General features: G+C 38.6%; 2 protein-coding genes across 5 annotated transcripts; one reads left to right on the forward strand and one right to left on the reverse strand.

Moving 5' to 3' along the window:
- Nucleotides 1-46: 46 nt before the first annotated feature.
- On the reverse strand, nt 47-12,361 carry ccdc191 (coiled-coil domain containing 191). Of its 2 annotated transcripts, none has more exons than XM_041233057.1 (17): nt 12,145-12,361; nt 11,811-11,849; nt 11,116-11,257; nt 10,536-10,685; nt 10,159-10,337; nt 9,788-10,011; nt 9,182-9,341; nt 8,608-8,798; nt 7,932-8,175; nt 7,178-7,617; nt 6,594-6,709; nt 6,146-6,228; nt 5,291-5,392; nt 4,341-4,484; nt 4,066-4,218; nt 3,312-3,466; nt 47-1,862 (listed from the first exon to the last, which is right to left on the reverse strand). In XM_041233057.1, the coding sequence occupies exons 1-17, from the start codon at nt 12,217-12,219 to the stop codon at nt 1,742-1,744; spliced, it is 2,718 nt and encodes a 905-aa protein (XP_041088991.1). In that variant the 5' UTR covers nt 12,220-12,361; the 3' UTR covers nt 47-1,741. The 2 variants fall into 2 exon arrangements, with proteins under 2 accessions (XP_041088991.1, XP_041088990.1); XM_041233056.1 differs by having other exon boundaries at nt 49-1,849.
- A 390-nt stretch (nt 12,362-12,751) lies between these two features.
- qtrt2 (queuine tRNA-ribosyltransferase accessory subunit 2) lies at nt 12,752-19,456 on the forward strand. 3 transcript variants are annotated; one of them, XM_041233309.1, is made up of 9 exons: nt 12,752-12,822; nt 13,824-14,049; nt 14,374-14,429; nt 15,598-15,674; nt 15,778-15,987; nt 16,735-16,934; nt 17,375-17,526; nt 18,221-18,341; nt 18,463-19,456. In XM_041233309.1, the coding sequence occupies exons 2-9, from the start codon at nt 13,850-13,852 to the stop codon at nt 18,692-18,694; spliced, it is 1,248 nt and encodes a 415-aa protein (XP_041089243.1). In that variant the 5' UTR covers nt 12,752-12,822; nt 13,824-13,849; the 3' UTR covers nt 18,695-19,456. The 3 variants fall into 3 exon arrangements, with proteins under 3 accessions (XP_041089243.1, XP_041089244.1, XP_041089245.1); XM_041233310.1 differs by having other exon boundaries at nt 12,752-12,808; XM_041233311.1 differs by lacking the exon at nt 12,752-12,822 and having other exon boundaries at nt 13,971-14,049; nt 14,379-14,429.
- Nucleotides 19,457-19,788: the final 332 nt, after the last annotated feature.

Genomic DNA, 19,788 nt, shown 5'->3' on the forward strand with positions numbered 1-19,788 from the left:
ATGTATATAAGTATGTATCCATTTTAAAATACACATGTACATAAATATATATTTTAATATGTTTAATCAAGTGCAATATATTTAACTGTGTTAACATTTTAAATGGTTGGAGACTGCAAAGTCATATTAATAATATGTTTGGAAGTTAAATAACTTTTGCACGCATATACTTATTTATTCATTCAGGCCAGTTCAGAAAGTATAATCACTGTGAGAACGTACGAGCTAATAAAAAAAATAAATAAATAAATACAGTGACACTAAATACAGTAATAATTGGTGTGGCAGATCCACATTAGCCAGGTTACTAAGCCTCAGGAATAAAGTAGTTTAACTGATAAATAAACCACTAAAACTAATGTTGACAAATGGTCCTGTTTTTTTTTTTTTTTTTTTTTAAACTGACTAATTTTTCCAAAATGTAAAATAAGCTCTCATTATAAATACAGATGCATCAAGTGTCACAAAAGCAGAGGTTGATGGCACATTTTACTAGATTGGAATGAATCTAGTTCCTCTACTGCTGCACCAGTATCCTGGTTGCAGGTTAGGTACGATGGCATTGTGTGTACAACCCTGGTTTCGAGGCATCGTTTTGCCCACTGGTGTTGACTTCTTGTCATTTGTACTTTTTCGTCTATATTAATTTATTTTTAATAAATGTAAAGATAAGTCTCTGATTCTATGAAACAATAAAAAATATGAACTCTAAAATCAAAACAAGTGTGCTGCCAGTTTATTTTCAATAATAAAATCATACATCCTCTGTTTTTCTTAATGCCTATTAGGTCTCGTCTTTGCCAGATACTGTAGCACGGAGCTCAGCCAGCATAACCATCAACTGTTCACGAAGCATATTTCCAACACTCAACATTTCATCCTCAAATTGTTCCTTCACCTCATCGACTCATAGCGAATGTCCTCCAACAAATCAGAGCCCAAAATTCACACTCCTCGGGCAAGCTGAGAAGTTATTTTTCACTTGACGCTGTGTCAAAATTACCAATTACCAACTATAGTGGGCTGCTGTTTTAAGCAACACGCTGAATCACAAAGTGCTAGTGCTAAAATGTGGGTAAGAAGTTCAACACATAAGATGCAACATAGACCCAATGTTCTGCCAGTCATTGTGATACATAAAATATAATCCTTAACTTCAACAGTTTGAATCTGTAATCTTTCACTGAAACGAACATACTGATTAAACAGTATGTCTCACCCTAGGTTTAGGAAACCGATATTCATTAAGCCTTATCATGACGTTTCTTACATTGAATTCCATATTTCTAGGATATGATGTGAAATGCACAGAACCACTTAGAAAACTTTTTTTTTAAATTCTGTAGTTTATACATACAAGCACCTTTGGTTTTCCAAATCATGCTCCATTGGGACAGTTATAGGGAGAATGCAAATGAGGTCGTCCTACAATACAGCTTTTACTGCTGATTTAGAAACACGTTTTAAGGCACATAGGGACGCATTTATCAAGGTTTTTACTCCACATAAGCACATGTCAGTGACTCTTTAAATGAATACACAGAATAAGCATGATGACCTTCTAAAATATTCATGAAAAAGGCCAATATACGAATCCTGTTCCATTATGCTCTCACATGAAGCTCCTATCCCAGGAACTCCTTGTGAATCTAACAGCGAGTAAAATTCTCAGAAGCAGAAGCAGCAGCCTTGTGCATTTGTCTTAACCCGGACTTTCTAGGTGCTGAAGTCGGGGAGAATCTCAGACACTCTCTTGCGGAGCTTCTCCCTCCTCTCCTCCTTTTGTTTCTCTTCGTTCATCACTTTGGGGTATCTCCGCCACGTCCGGAAGGTGGTCAGAACAATCCTCCTGGAAATACAGGCTAGAACATTAAAAGGGCTACTGTACAGCTCTGGCCAATGTTTTGCATCACCCTATAGAATTAACTATTTTTGCTTTATAAAGTCGAATGAAACCTGCTATGTTATGTTAACATATTAAATTACATACCTCTTTGTAGTTTCAAAATCTAACAATACTGTATTACTATTATGGCTTCTGGTAGACTTTTGAGATATTATTTTGTAGTTTCTTTGATTACATGATGTTAAATAAAAGATCTAAATGATATTCATATTTATTTATTTTTTTAAAAGTATGTCTCAGTCCTAAAATAACTGTAGACCATCAATCCTATTGTCCCATTCCGTAATCCTGGTGAATTCCAGATGGGACAGGGATTAGTTCTGTTACACCTAGATGGGGTTTATTCATGTTTCTGCTGATGAGGTGCATGCTAGTTCCTAATGATTAAGGATTGTCTTACATCGCAAGGTCATCTGGCATGAAAATATTTACCAATGGCAGGGTAATAAGTTAAAACCGCTTGCAATGTCACCATCAGGTATATACTGTAGCATAGGTGGCTAGTGCCATTTGCTGTGCAGATTTAATTTCATGCCCTGGTGTCGCTGCAAGTCAGTGCCCTGACAATTTCATAAAATTAGGTTAGAACTATTTTTATGACCAAAAAAAAGTAACGTTCCTTAACGAACCAACGTTCGATCATTGTTGAAACTGGCTGTAAAACAAGGACCTGCTTTGTTTTAACGGTGGAAGTATGACTCTTTCTGCTCTTTAGATCACCAAGTACTTAATCATAAATAGCGACACATTACACGGCTGCAAAGTGCTTGCTATGGTATTCCTTTGAAAGCACAGCACTGGGATCAGCTGGCGAGGAGTGTTAGCTCCGAGGGCAGCCCTGTCAGCTGACCTTTATGTCCCAAATGGAAACAGCTGTGAAAAGTATTCCCAGGATTATAGTTGAAGGACAGCCAACAAGGATAATGCCGCTTCCACTTACAGTCCCTGCAGTTCAGAACCAAGCACTGCAACACTGGCCTTTACAGAATATTACTCTGATAGTCATTAACCCATGAGTAAAACACGTAGGCTTGACATGCTGTTTGAGCAGGTGGCTGGTCAAGTTTCTGTCAAAAAGACCACCCCCTTTTCTGCTAATTTGTGTTTAGATTGATGTGCCTATGATTTACACAGCTCAGAATGTATGTAATAAAGGTTTAGGGACAACACGAATTAATGCTTTGATGAACAGAGTGGAAATGCTTTCAGTCTACTTCACTTTAACGCCTGCATTACCTGTGCAATATTAGATACTGTCAATGTGTGGGAAGTAGGGCAATATATTGTTGTTTTAAACAAAACGCCATTCGTCATCTATATCAACAGTCTAAGGATAGCAAGAATAATTTAAAATTTGAACATGTTAAGCACCTATGAGTACCATTAAATAAAAAGTGTCATTAACCTCTGATTGTGTTCTGCAGCAATCTTCTGCTTGTCCCACATAGCAATCTTCTCCTCTGTGATGTAATTGAGTAAAGCCAGGAACGTCTTCCTCACTAAAGACGCTTTGTAGAACCGGACAGCTTTCTCTTCTAATATCGAAGTGTAATTCTTGCACTATAAATATAAGGTAATCAAAACAGGAAATTGATGACGGATATTTGAAATGCAAACTGATTTCAAGATTTTTTTTTTGTATTCGACAAAATAATACAGGTCTGTATTATGATGTGCCTCCACAACTTGTATGCAGTGTTCACACAAAATGTTTTGCATGGTCCACTCCAGTAAAGTGTTATCCAGTGCCCAGTGAATCATACTGTATTCACACAACTGAATTAGAGCTCATGCTAGTGATGCAATATGCCCTTTACTCTGTGCCAGATCAAAAAAGAAAACATTTTCCTATGTTTTTCCCTCATTGCACTTTTAACCTGGGGGGTCTCTGGGCAAGTCAATCTAGTAAGACTTCCTCTCTAGGACTATGTAAAGGGTCAATTCATTTGCACAAGGGATCAAAAGAGTAACAGTATTACAAGGATAAGTATATAACCAGGTTTGTTTTTAGAACGAATGTAAAATGTCTGGATTTGAAAGAACAACATTCTGTCTCCAAATGATACCAAGTGAGAAAAAACAGTGACTCTCTCAGCAAAGCTGCTAGGATTTTGCCTGCAGGAAGTATTTCCAGATGACTGGTAATGGTGTTAATTTACCTTTAACCAGTTGCCAAGGCACCTCCTGAGCAGGATGTGGTGATAGAGCTCTGCAGCACTGGCTGTCCTCTCAGAGAGGGAGTTAATTGCAATCTGCTGCCAGGAAAGAAGACACCTTCTGAGGAGTGAGGAGCCGTGATGACCTTCAGCCAACTGATCAGACCCAAGAAAAGGGGGGAAAAAAACAAGTGATCAACGTCTCAGATAAATAAAACAAAAAACAAACCGTGCACTATATTTGGACGTGTGTACGACATGTTTACTGCCTGCGTTACCTGCATGTTGTGCTTGGAGTGTTCCAGGAGCTGTTTCCATTGTTTCAGGCCTCGGTTTTTCAGCAAGAATTTCCGATAGTGCTCGTCCGCTTTCGTCTGCAGCTGCTGTTGTCTCTCCAAACTCTTCTGTTTCTCCAACTCTTTCTACAAAGAAAAAGTTTTACTGAACACATCGCGGCTTCAAACTCTGAAGAATCAGGAAGGCACATTGAGATTCTTAAAGCTTTTTTTTTACTCCAAATCGTCACGAGCACATTATCAAACTAGAAATAAACATCTACGTTTAATTGATGGGCTTGTATGTACTTGAGATGTTTATACGGTTTGTAGTTGTAATGGTTTACTCCTTCAAAAATGTGCTAGTAACGATTTGGAGTAAAAAACTTTATAAATCTTCAGTTTGATAAGTAAGCACACTGAAAGGCTGTTCACAATCAAATGCTACAGCAGTGGGTTTACCAACATTTTTGACATCAGTAGGGGCAGTGTGAAATGGTCTTGATGGAAAGCTGGCCCTAATAGAGGGAGGTCATCTCCAAAGGGGCAGGCAGATAGTCTTAATAGCAAGCTTGTCGAGATGGGGACATTATTTGCAGATAATACATTCAAAACTTGACAATGCATTTTACACACTTAGAAACAGCCAATCCAACTGCTTTTCAATACAGCTCTATCTCACTTTCTACTAAGTTTCAGGTTGAAAAAAAAAGACTTGTGATAAGGGACGACCCAGTGATGACAGTGTCGATAATAGGTGAAAATAGCAAGTATGAATCTAGCAGTCAGCAGACAGAATCTACCAACTGAAAATATAACCCAAAGTATTTCTTTTTTGAAATCTTAAGAACCCTTTTCTCTTTTCTGTTCCATAGCTGCTTTTAGAATGTGCACTCTAATGTAGGCACATCGTGCTGATTAGAAATTAGGTACAGCTGATTTCCCAGCTGTACCTGTTTCTGCAGTCTCTTCTCCTCGCGCTTCTTCTCCAGCAGGGCTTGTTTCTCAGCCTCCTCTTTCCTCTGCCTCTCCTCCTCTGCAGCTTGCAGCTCAGCCTTAACAGACAGCAAGGGGTGGGTCAGTAAGGCTCTGTGCATATCCCTCACTAGGGAGGATAGAACATTACAGGTCTTGGGATCATGAAGAAGTAGGCCACCATGACCTCCACAAGCACAAGATATGAGGGATGGATTTTAACACTTTCTACAACCAAAGTGTTTTTTTTGGTTCATGGTTAAACGAAAATGAAAAAATAACAACCTAGCTGAACTTAAAATGCTGTAAAATATATACTGGTGTGCTTCTAGCTTCTACTATAAAACAAGAACATTTCATGAGCAAGAAATGTTTGCTAATTCACTTTATTAAAAATCCTCAAAATGAATGTGTCGTGAAATATATTATTCATACACGTGCCATACAGTAAAAGAAAAAAAAGCATAAACATTTACTGCAGCAAAAATTGACCTTGAAGGCCATTAGAGAAATTAAGTTGCCAAAAAAAAAAATCCTGTTTTACATTACATTTTTTTAATAAATTAGTAATTTACACTTTGAAAATATACCCAATAGCCATTAATTGTTCTGCCAAAAAGACTCATATAGCAGCTACAAAGTTACAGAAGTAAAGGAAAGGCATACAAACATCTGTCAAAACATAAATTACTGCATCTAGACATGTAAATCAACACTGTAGTAGAGGAACACTGCAGTGTTCACAGTCTCAGGCCAACACTGCCATACTGAAGAACACTCTCCATATTTTCAACACACCCTACTTGAGCCCTAAACAAACTGTGGACACTCACCAACTTCTCTTCCTCCCGTTTTCTCTTCATCTCTTCAATTTCTCTTCTCCTTTCTGCTCTCTGCTTTGCACGCTCTTCCATAGCTGTGGATGGACAGGGTTTTAAGTCATTTGTTAGCCATGAGGCAACCATCCCCATTTTTTTTTCTGAAAGGAATGAATCCATTGTAAATGTTTGTGTCTCTGACAAGACACATCCCTACAGCATGGTGACACAGACAATTACTTTGAATTCCAAAGGGCAATCATGCAGTTTTTGCTACTTAAGAAGCCTAAGTACTTCAAAAACGAACCATAAAACAACAAGTGGACTGTCTAGAGATCTAGAGAAACTGTGAGATTAAAGAAGGAAAAAAATCCCTTGGTACTAATGTAAAGCTATTATCCAGAAAATACCATTCCCTTGAGGGCCACAAGAAGCACACTGCACTGTGTAACAATGACTAGACCTTTAACAGTTGGGTGAGGAGAAGCTGTGTGACTAGGGACTCCTTTAAAACTAGACAAGTTGCCCTTAGCTTCGTCTGGGAGACTGTGCCCAAGTGTCCGCAATGGAGGAGGTGAGCTGAAAGACAGTAAAACAGTTGATTGGCAATCAGTGTATTTCAGCAGTACAAATGTCTGGTACTGGAGTCTGAATCAATGCTATTAGTTTGTGTTTTGTTTCTATAAGGAGACATTGATAGATTTGCATGACTGACTTAACAGTTTTTATTTGTGTCAGCCACTCTAGCCCTGCACAATTAAAGTACTAACATATTGTGAATATCAATTTCAGAGTTTCTCATGGTCTGAACAAATACAATTCACTTACCAAACACACTAACGTGCAGTGCATTATTACACATGCAATACAAAGTACCAAACGATTAACCCAACGATTGAGCATGTTAACAGTAGAAAAAAAAATTGTTTACATTCAAATATTGAATACATTCATTGTTCATTTCACTGCATGTACCAGTTATGTCTTGCTTTCATCGTGACTTACAGTGAAACTGTTTAATTATGGTGTTCTCATTTTTCTATATACCTTGACTCCTCTATTGTTCGTGTTCCTGACTGATGGTCTCCACTTGCTCTGCTAGGTGTGCTTAGTGCATGTTTCTGTCCTGGGTTGGACAGGGCCTTGGTCATAGCTGTGGCACGCTCAGCCTCCTGCTTGAGCATCAGCAGCCGCTGGTTCTCCTGCAGTTCTAGAATCATCCCCTTCTGTTCTAGAAGCTGCTTCTTCTGCTCCTCTATCATGTGCTGCTGAAAGTCGTAGCGGTTCTCGAAATTGCTTCCATGCAAATCCAGCTTTTTCTTTAGACCAGTGCTGGGAACTAATGTTCCCAAATCGGTGGCCTGCTCCCTGACTCTGCTGAGCTCCTCTGCGTTCAAGGTAGCATGCTTTTTGGTTACCTGCCATGCATGCTTAGGCTTCGACTTTGTGGAGGAAGAGGCTGAATCAGGGTTCTTTAACTTCAGAACCTGGGTTTAAAAAGGAAGAGGAATGAACAGCAAAATGAATCACACTATCAGATTCAACATTTCCATTCATTTTCGTTTCCATACAACATAACCCCAAATTAATAAAACAATGAGAAAGTCAACATCTTGATTCTTTACTTATTGTCATATGTCAGGCCCAGGTTTATTTTATTTGAATTGTACTTGCACCATGATGTTTTTAGAATGATATTAAACAATATATTGACAAGCCATTTAGAAGAGGGTAGACAGGTTACCATTCACATGCTAGTTGATCTCAGTTCTTGGAAGCGGACGTAAAGGCCATAACTCACTGCTTTCTGTGCTGAGGAATCATTCTGGGCATGCTGTGATTTAGCCCCGCCGTCACATGATCGTTCAGTCCAGAGTTTTCCTGTGGAAGCCGCGTCCAGCAAAGCAGCCATTTTCCTCTTGGTCTCCTCTTTCTTCACACCCAGGTCGCGTTTCTCTCTCTCTGCTTTGCACCACAGTTGCCACTCCGTCAGGCAGTGCCGCAGAACTCGACGCCGGTCACTCTCTGTAGCCAGCTGCTGCTTTCTGCAGGAATCAAAGAGTTACTGCAGTTGTGTCACTTTTATTGTTGTCCACTGGTCTTTCCTTTGCATTTGTTTATCTTTTAATACCAAACAATCCCACACGGAAACACCAAAATCTAACAAAAAAATATGTTTAGCAAAGAATATTACTGTATTGTACAAAAAAACCCCACAGTGCTTATTTTTTATTGTACAACGCATAAAACACAGTGATTCTTCTTTATACTTGTCTCATATGTAAATATTGCTGCCAATGAATACAATTTTACAAGAGGAGAGGATTTCCCTAAACACACTGAAGTAAAAGTGAAACTACTGTATATGTGAAGATTGACTACAAATATAATGTTTTTTCTAAACATTTTTGGGAATTGCTGGGATGTGTTTTTCCTGTCTGGTCCAGGCAGTAAAAGGTTTACTCGCTGTTCCTCACCTGTTGTCATCCCGCAGCTGGGCCTCAGTGAGCTGGGCCTCTCGCTCTGCTCTTCTGGTCCACATGTACGCTTGCCAGGCCCGGAACGCCCGCAGCTGACTCCTCCAATCAGAGAGTGCCCCTGCCTTGCCCATCTTCATTCTGCGCTCTAGGACCAGTGTGTACCAGCCTGAGAAGTGCTTCTGCACACACTGCACACACAACACCAATTCATATCCAGGGCTGGGGTCAATTCCCGTCTATCAATTCTAATTCTGTTTTAAAATCAATTCCCAACTCCAATTCCAATTCCTTCAAAGAAATTGGAATTGATATTTTAGACATAACTGTTGTGATTGTTCAGCACTACATGTTGCTGAAACTCACACCCTGGGATCCTTCAAGAAGCTGCTTGGTGAGATTCTGGGATCAATAAGCTACTAACAACCAAACGAGCAAGATGGGCCGAATGGCCTCCTCTTTTTTGTAATCTTTCTTATATTCTTAACTGCTTTCATCTGAAGCCAATTTATATGACTAACAGTGACTTCAATTTAGGTTAATCTGCTGGTATTTGTGTTTTCAAATTCCTCACCCTCAGGTTGTGGATTTGAACCCTGGTCTCGGCCTGCAGCTTGCGCAGTCTCTCTGCTTCGAGCTGCTCCCTCTGTGTCTGGAGATGCACACCTGTCACATCTGTCAGGGGCGGAGCAGCTCTCTCCAGGGCTTGCCTCCTCTCCAGTCTCTCCCGCTCCCTGGGAAACAAGGAATGAAAGATTACTGTGCCAGTCAAGCAATACCCCAGTAACTACAGCAGTTGCAAATACAGTAATCTCCAGAATAGTCACATCGGTGTAGTTTTCTGCGCAGATCCCCCATGTCAAACCATATAAATATCCCTAAACTCTCTTTGTTGTATCTTGTTAGGTTAATACACCTGTTCTAATTGAATTAATATGCCATTCCATTCACAAAGCAAACACGATTTCTGTTCCTAAAATGAATCATGTCCACAGAAAAACACACACAACAAAATTAAAACATATTCAGACATATCGACATATAACCATGAAAGTGCCTATATGGGCTATTAGAAAGCGAACAGCAGATTAAAAAATCTCACACAGGCTTGAGTAAGCCTATGCTTGGAAACGTTTCTGGGGAAAGCAGCCTTTATCCTCAAACTGCATTAACACCGTACATGTGTCTGGCCTGGTCTGTGATGCTCTTTTTGTCAGCCATCTCCTTGCGCAGTCGCACCACCTCTCTCTGGATCTCCTCCTCTTGCCTGCGAGCCTCCAGCAGCCTCCTGCGCTCCTCCTCCTGAAGCAGGCGCTGCGCCTCGGCCTGCACATCTCTCTTCAGGGCCTTCTCCTTCCGCACCTGTTCCAGCTCAGCCTGCCGCCTTGCACGGTTCTCCTTTACCTACACAGAAACAACCCTAGAGCAGTTATACGTGTTTGTTCCTTTAAGAAGTCAGCAGCAAGAATTATCAGAGATGTGCCTGTGGGTGATTAGTTGGTGTGTAGGACTCTGGAGTATTTTCAGTGGTTAAAAAAAGGCCCCTCCCACCTGCTGGTGCCTCATCTCCATGGTCAGACGTGGGTCTTTTCTTCGCTTTGTCGCTTTGTCCTTATCCATTCTGAGGTCTTCCAGTATCCCAGAATCCATCACTTCCTTCTCCATGAGCTCCTGCAGAAATCTGTGAGCTGTGGAACTCTCTACCTCCTGTTCTAGATGGCTGTAGAGGTCTGTAACACACCAAATTCAGAAAAAAACAAAACACATTTCAGGTGTCACTTTGGGAGCTCATCTCCACCAACCTGCTTTCTCTTGGTGTATATCTAATATGTCTTATATTGGTTTTACTTAATCTGGTATAGCCACTGTTGGCTCTAGTAAATATAGACCAAAAAAATTAAATATACAGTATCACGTTTGGTCTTTACCATCAAACTTGTTGTATCTTAGAAAAGGTGGAGTTTGTGGTTTGCTGGGGGCAGGCTCGGGAGTTGTTCTATCCACCAACCCATCTTCTTCATCAATCTCGAGCTCCAGACGGAGCTTAGAGTTCATCCAGTCACTCAGCAGTTCCTGAGCTGAAAACACACAGGATTTCAGGGTGACTGCTTTTTTTGCCCCCCAGTTTAACTTGTACTGAGACCTTTTGGGGCTTTCCAGTTTGTTTACATGTCTTAATGGTCATTTCTCCTGCAGTTTCACAAACTTCACAAAAATGTGAACAAAGGAAAACAAAGGTCTAGCCATAACGTTGTTTTTGGCATGATATTTTACAGGAAACACCTACAGGGCTTGACTGATCATGAGAGTCATAAAACCTTGGAGCAACAACCTTAGGCGCTCACAAACTGCTTATATTTTGGCTTACTGTGTGTAGCTGAATAGTACCACTATTATCATAATAATCCACAATTTTTTTCATTCTCAGGGCAGTACGTGCTACACATAATAAAGTCACTGCTATTGTTTCATTGGGGCTTATAAATGATAATAAATACTGTACAGTACCTTCTGCATAGGCATCATCGTGATCGTGCAATTGGTCGATGCTCTTGAGTGCCATTGCATGCCCCCTTGCATTTCTATTTACAGTGGGCTTCTTGATTGAAAACACTTCTGAGACAGCAAATTCTGAGGCTTGCTCAACCCTCTGAACAAAAAAAAAAACCGCTTTGTCAGATACAGATCGTTATATTGCCCTGTTTTAAAACCCACTTTATAGAACGATTCTTTAATTACACACATTCACATATTGTATTTTTCCTACATCATATCACTGAGTTGTAAGTGCATGTATTAAATAATAAAACCAAATGTAAGTACAATGTAGCAGCAGTGTCATTAATGCACCTGTATTTTGAAGTGCATCCTCGTTTTTTTTTCATAAAATGTGTTTATAATAAAATATGACACTGGCACACTGTTCTTTTGAAGGGGGTTTTCAAATGGTTATACAACATGCTATAATTATAAATACATATCAAAAATAGCTCACACATGCGCCTCAACTCAGATCAAAACATATACATTTCACAATAACACCCTTGAAGCGCCCATTCAAACCTGGTACGTTATGCTGTTTTTAGTCTTTTACATCTTTTTACCAAAATCTGACATCGTACCACTTTCAATGTGACAGCTTACCACTTTATGACACTACATGTGTCAAGTTTTGGTACCACTTTCTAACACTACACACTTACCTTAATCCAGTGACCAATGTCCTCATTGTTTAACTGAGGCTGAAAATAATGAGATGTTAAAACTCAGTTTGTATTTTTCATGAATGGGAAAAGAAAATAACAAAGAAAAAACATAAAATAATGCATAAAGTATATTGTCTGTTTTTAATAATATTAATACACAATAGGATGCGGTGGACTTTGCTTTATGTGAATTGCAACTGGACGAACGTGTCAACATTGACTTTCTATATTGTGCAAATCCAGAAACTGATCCCCATAGAACTTGAGAAGGTTCAGTTGAGTTAAACAAACAATAAATAGATAAAAAATAATTAAACAAACAAAAAAATACCTTTAGACTTTCTTTTTTATTTTTAGTGATCCTCTTCCAACGAAATAGGTCGGGTTTAGTTCCAGAGCAAGTCATCTTTTTTTAAAAAAAATCTTCTACGTGTATTTACAAACTATTATTACTTCCATAGCATACCGTTTATGGACTGTGTATAAAAGAAAAACAAATCGATACCATAGCTGAAACTGAACACAGGCAGCTACAGTCTCAACCATGAAGCCACAGTTGTATACTTTGTCAGGTGGGGTGTTGGGTATTGAAGTACAGTACTTTGGTGACTGCCATTCAATGTAAGAAAAGTCAAGTAAAAAAAAACTACAACTCCCAGACACGATCGCACACAAACAAAAGATCAGTTGGGTAACTATAGCAACGGACTGTGTACTAAATATTCGAGTCACCAGAAATGGTGTCCAATCTCTGTTTTTTAAATACGAGTACAGCTTTACCCATGAATACAATGGATACAATTTTGTCCAAAAAAAGAGGATATTATGCAGTGTTTGGGCAGTCAAAGAAATGCCACTGTCTCTTTAAAATAAACAGCTAGACACACTTCATGTGATTGGGGACTTATTGCAATGTTGGCTTCCAGTCGCATTGTTGACGTCAAGGTCCCTGATTTGCCGATGCTTTTGCGACGGCAGTACATTTTCAACTCCACGTGAATGTATTAAGGTAGTTATATATATATATATATATATATATATATATATATATATATATATATATATATATATATATATATATATATATATATATATATATATATATATATATATATATGTGTGTGTTGTGTGTGTGTGTGTGTGTGTGTGTGTGTGTCTGTCTATCTATCTATCTATCTATCTATAATACAAATATAAATATGAGAGAGAGATTTATTTATTGATGAATAAAGGAGGGTTATTATTTTAAGTAGTCATAATGAGAAATATAGCAGCGTGGGTAGACCTTTACTAGCGTAGCTTCAAAATATTCCGCCTTGGTCTTTCTACGTAATTTCCATAAAGTGAAACGTTTCCATTAAACTTGTATTATTGAGAACCAAGTTGCAGTACAATAATTAGTACAATAGTTAGAATGGGAAGCATGGCATAGGTTGTTTTGAATAGATGGAAGACGGCGAGCAGTGAGTGCCACTCAGCATATTTCTGGGATAGTGAATGTAATGATACAGAATGCAGTTTAAAACACACAGTGCATAGTCCATAACTAGCATTGAAAAGCTGCTGTCAAAGCTTTGTACAATTTGAGTCACTGTTATTTTTTTGACTACCGTAATTATTTACAGTATTTTACAACGTCAGGTTTACAAAATATGATTTGTATTTAATTTGTTAGTACATTACAACAGAAAAATGCAAATGAGCATTTGAACAAACACAGCAGCTGGACACTTCCAGCACATCCAAAAAGACGTTGTAGCACCCCAAAGGAAGCAGTGAGCTAGCCTATACTGTATGTAGAAAGATTTTTCTTAAGTGAATAGGTTCTTGCGGAAGACAGTTGCACTAAATTTGATGTAATACACACATATTTTGTTACTAACATAGTATTGCTGACACATTTGGGGAATAGTACCCCCAAATCATCAAAGTTCTTTCATTGAGGATCACATCCTACATTTTGTAGAACCACCATGTAAAATTTATCTGACTAAACCTGCTTCTACACAGGATTGGTTCTGCTGTGAGAAGATAAGATGAAGCTGGACCTTGTCAAAGTAGTTAGCGGCTGCCGTCTCGGAGTGCTGACTAACCTTGGGAAAAATGGAGATAAAACTCTGGAAGTCCCTGGTTGCTTACTTTACACTCGCTGTGGCTCTGCACCCCACCTCACTCACGAAACCCTGGAGACCATTGAAAAGATACCAGCTGTGGCTCAACTCACGTTAAGTACACTGTAAGGTGTTGTTTGAAAAATGTTCATTTAGTATAGTGGTTAAAGCTTATGTTGTTTCTTTTTTTAATTCACTTTTACTGTACTGTTTTGCTTCTTGTAGTACAGGAAACAGGAACACTTTAAAAATCTGTTTTATTAACATTATTACTGTGTTGAATAGAAAAATCAAATAGAATTTTTTTTTTTTTTTTTTTTAAGCTAGAAAACAGTCTTGTAATTACAGTAGTTTTGATTTAGAAAACCTTCAAATGAGAATCAGTTAGAAACTGAGAATTTTTAATTTGCAGTTTAGTCAGGGCTATAATTCTGTGTTTGTTTTTAAAGAGCAGAATACCATGAAGTACTGGAAGAATACAAGGAAGGAGCTGGAAAGTTTATAGGTAATTGCCGTTTCTGTTTTTTTTTTTTTTTCCCCCAATCTTCTGTTAGCTTGCTGTTATGAACTATAAATACTGAGAGTGAAAAAAATCAAACAAGTTAAATTGTTTTCCTCTCCAGGCTTGTGGCCTAGTATCCATAGTGATGCTGCTTTTGCTTGACCAGGCTGGCACTGTGTGAAACACGGAGCTGAGGTGTCACACATCTCATTGAGCTGTCCCAGTGTGTAAGCTTTTTAATTTAAAAACACAAGGTTTTGCTCTGGTGTGGCAGGGCTGCACAATGTAAGCTTCTTTTCTGAATTGGGTTTGTTTTTCATTTTCATATTATTATTCTTTTGCTGCAGCAGAGAAGAAAATGTAACTACACCTAAAAATCTGGTTTCTTACTCATATCGTTAATCTCTCTTGGGATTTGTGATTCTTCTTTTGGCTTGAGTGAACCCCTAAGGTTTGTTGGCTGTATCGAGTACATTAAAGTTATAATACAATTGCAGTGATCCTTCCACTGCAGATAATGAGAGAGCAACAATACCAGCAATATCAGTATTGCCATTATCTAATGATGATAACCTACAAAATAATGAACAGCCAGCTGCACACAGTCAGGCTGTAAACCCATCAAGGGTTGCTTGTTTTGTTGTGTACTGCTAATGAAATTCCAATGTGACGTTATTTAAGTGAATGTTTGGAGTTTTATAAATTGCAGTAACTTCAGTTGTGACATTTAGTCTTATTGGTAAGTAGTGGTTGTTACTCCCCAGTTTGTAGAAAATGAAAGATCAATAATAGTCGTCATCATCACAACAAATAGTCACCAATTCTTTTGACCTAATAAAAAATCGTTTCTGTGACCAATGATGAGAGTGAGTGGACCTACAGAATTTTTTTTTTTAATGTTAAATATTCATCTGAAACAGTGGGTTGCCAATAATATAATTATGTACAGTCATAAGATTGTTCTTTTTCGAAAGGAGGGGGTCCACAATTGACAACATTTAAACGACTGCTAGAGTAATAAGACTCTTATGTCTTAATTAAAAAAAAAAAAAAAAATACATGTTTTAATTATACTGTTCACGTCTTGTGGCAGTTTTGTTTTACCAAGCAGATCCTGCAGTTTAGAAACATGCTGTGTTAGTTTATTCAGTATTTCTTCTTTTTTACCCAGGCATGCCTGACTCTGTGTTGTACTGCTCCTTGCAAGATCCTGCAGCCCCTTGTCCTCCAGGCTTTATAACTAACAAGGTAAGTAAATCAAAACCACAGTATTTTCAAAATAATACTTTTCAAGGTATTTACTATTACAACATCAGTTAATGATATTTTGTACATTAATCTTTACCTCCAGACTGTTTCGGTGTGGGGTAGTGGTGGTCGTATGGAGATGACTGCCTCCAAGTTCATGGCTCTGCAGGCAGTAGTGAGACCTGACTGGTTCCAGAGCATGGCGGATGGGGAGACTGTACAGGAGGACACCTCGAAAAAGAGAGTGAGGAAGTCTGTAGACCGCACACTGGCCTTTCTGGACGAATGCCTTCAGCTCCAGCAGAAATCACAGGTATACTGTAAACCCTAACCTATACCATAATGCTGCTAAACAAAAATGGAAGAACAAAAATCGATATATTTCCAAGATAATGGCCCAGTCTACAATTGTATATACAATTATGGTAAAACCTGGTTATGGCATTTTTACTACATTCACAGACAAAAGTATTGGTGCCCTGTGCTTATTATACCACAGTTCAAGGTAACAGATTAAGGACCAGCATTTAGTAAACTTTTAACAACTTTTTAATAAAACAAAAAGCAAAATACACAATTTCTAGTAATTTTAACAAACATAAAAAAAAAAGTATTTCATTTAAAGTATTCATTCGTTCATGGCAAAATTATTGGCACCCCTGCTTTAGTATTTCGTGTGTTCTCCTTTTGCTTTAGTTACGGCTTTCATGATAATTCTTAACCAGTATGTTATTTCTTGTTGGTGAAATCTGGACCCATTCTATCTTGCATATTTCCTTCAGCTCAGACAGATTGGAAACCCCTCTGTATGTACTGTATGTCGTGGTGATCTACAGTACATTTTCTTGATAATCACCCTTAATTTTAAATGTTTTTCATTGCAGATACACAAACCAGTTATGAAGTTAATACAAATGGTATAAAAACATTCAGATTCAAATAATAATAAGGGAGGGTTGACCTTGTCTTAATGATTTAAAATAGATGTTTTCATGAGTAGCCCCCATTTACTGTGTTAAAGCCTGACAGTGTTGACCTGTGTCTTTCCTCCTGGTTTCAGGACCTGCAGGGTGTAGAGGTGCTCGGAGTGGTGGAGGGCGGGGATATCCTGGAGGAGCGAAAACGGTCAGCCAAGGAGACGGCCAAGAGGCCTGTGGGCGGGTTTGTACTGGACGGGTTCCAGGGTGACACCATGACCAAGGAGCTAAAGCTGAAACTGATCTCATCTGTCACAGCCGAACTGCCTGACGACAAGCCCAGGTACAGCAGGATCTGCTTTTATTTTCAATTGCCTGGGCAATTTCTACATTCATTTATAATCACGTTTACTTTTTTTTTATTTTACAAAATCATTAAGCATTATACATAGCTGTACAGTAGTTATGTAGTTGGCAGATCTGTTTTATTGTTTTTCAGAGATCCTGGGCAGACTAAATATCATCAGTTACAAAGTGGTTCAGTAAATCTTAACATGAATGTTTTTGCACTTCTGTTAGCTACATAGGTCTCAAATTTGCATGTATTTTAATTCGAAGTACTGTACTGCCTCAAAAAGAAACTCGGTTGCCAGATTTTTATTTGTACCTGGGATCTCTTTGCTTTCAGTCAGCTGCTCGGAACTAGGCCACATTGCCCGCAGGGCATGTCAGAGATTGTATTTTATTTGGTTCTATTTTGAACATCTGTTACTTTTGTTTCAGGTTGATCCAGGGAATAGGCAGACCAAATGAGGTCTTGGATTGTGTGGAAGCAGGAGTGGACCTGTTTGAAAGCTTCTTTCCATACCAGGTGACTGAGAGAGGCTGTGCCCTTTCCTTCAGGTTCAGATATCAGCTGGACCCGGAGACGCAAGGTACCCTTTCTGTTGATGCCTGTTAATGATTGACGATTAATTGTCATGTGCAGCTGTCCTCTTGTTCTAACAGGGAGCAATCCCTTCCAAAAGCACGTGGACCTGCTGTGCATAAGAAATTAGCACCACATCTTAAACATGAGGTTCACGTGTGGGTTCCATATAATTTAAATAGAGTAAGAAACAACTCCAAACAAAAACATAACCCCTGCTTGCAACTTAAATGATTTCTTGTTCGATCATAACAAAAAAACATATCCAGTATTTTACAGCATATCTCTCTTAGTAACCTTATGTAGATATCACAACTGTTCTATAACAAGCGTCTATATCTGCGTCTTAAATTCAAAGGAATACGGTATATTATCTGTGGCACCGTTCTGAACACCAGGGTTGTGTGTTATGCATTCATCGGTCTGTGTAATGGATATTTATTCAGGAGCACCTGAATGAAACATGATGAATAGAACATCAAGACTATTTTAATAACTTTAGAATTGGAGGTGGCAGTAAATCTGCAGAATGTGCTGACTAAGTTCACATTTTCAAGTAGAGCTCACTGGGTTTATTAACTTTTTCACTCCCTGCGTTCCTTCTATTCTGGGTTAGATGCAGACCATCAACATCCCAATAGTTATGAGTTTCCTTAGATGTTAGTCTTTTAATGTGTATTATCTGGCTTATTTTTCTTCAGTTTTGGAGAGGAATGGTCCCCAGGTCAGTGAGGAAACTCGGGCCGAGAAAGACAATGATGTCAATGACAAGGAAGAGAAGGAGCCGATGACACCCTTTGAGATGGATCTGAAAAGCAAAAGGTGCTATATGAAAACAGTATTTTTAGTAACATTGTGTTAAATCTGCCAATTACTCTGTTTACATACAACACCTCTATTTATTTATTTATTAATATACCCCTTGCCTGTGCTTCTTGTTCAGGTATCGAGAGGATTTCGGTCCCCTGGTACAGGGCTGCTTGTGTTACTGCTGTAGGAACCACACGCGCGCCTATGTTCACCACCTCCTCCTCACCAACGAGCTCCTGTCGGGGGTCCTGCTCATGATACATAACTTCCAGCACTACTTCGGGTTCTTCCACTCCCTGCGGCAGGCTCTGCGGGAGGGACACCTGGAGAAACTGAAAGCTCTTGTCAATGAGCACAGCCCCTGAACTCCTCTGTGGAAATCCAAACTTATTTTATACCTGGAGATGGAAGCTCATTCTTGGCTCACTGAACTGTGTGTGTAGTTTTTTAGACTCTACAATTTCTATATTGTGTTAGTGGATCAATTTCATGGACATTGTGTAGGAAAACAGGCCATTAGTTTCAACGTGTTTTTAAATTAGACAAAGTACTTACATTTATATAACCCTGAGGTACCCTCAAAGGCCAATGTTTGTCATGCATTTGTAGGTATCAAGTTACAGAAAATGTGAACCAAAATAATCATGAACAAACAAAATTATACTTTAAGCTTTAAAGGATGCAAGATGGAGTGCCACCTTTGATCTAAACAATACTATCCCCATACTTGACTATTGTATACTTTTGCATTACTTCACTTTGTACACCTGCTTTATATGCATGTTGTGGGGATAGTAGACTTTGTTTTTAAATCTGTACTTAAGGGCTTTTTTATTAGGTGGAAGTTTTATGAGGAGCAGATGTAGTGAGAGTGTACTGGACCAATAGATCTCTACCAATACTCCATATTAGCATGGAAATTAGGTTGATTTTATTTATTTTTGTGTTGTCTGCTGTTCCTTTAATAAACCTTTTTGTATATAAAACACAATGTTGTTGTTTCACTAGAGTACTCTGTGCTGGCAGAGCTACTGTGAGAGGAGTCTTTAATGGTACCTCCCAGCATCATGCCTGATTGTGCCATTGTCCCTCATTCTAATGAATAATAATGTTACAGCTTAAATCCACTTGTCTGTAATGTGTTTTTATTCTTTTCCTTCTTCTTCATGTCATTTTTATATAGCAGACAGAACCACACTGTGGCCAGGAGTAACTGGTGGCTGAATGTTCTAATTGCATCAACAATCGTTAATATCTAGCTCTTCAACGGGTTCTACCAAAAACAGACTTTGTTATTAGCTCAGGTTTTAATTGTGTAGTTTTATAGTTTGAAAACGTGTTTTATTTTTTTGCAAGTAAAGAAAACTAGGGAAGCATTCATTTATCAAATGCCAGTCAAATCTTTCATGTTTCCTATCCTGGGTCTACTTGTCATTTTTACAGTAACCTTTTAATTACC

Source organism: Polyodon spathula, chromosome 30 (genome assembly GCF_017654505.1).
Source record: "Polyodon spathula isolate WHYD16114869_AA chromosome 30, ASM1765450v1, whole genome shotgun sequence".
NCBI lineage: Eukaryota > Metazoa > Chordata > Actinopteri > Acipenseriformes > Polyodontidae > Polyodon > Polyodon spathula.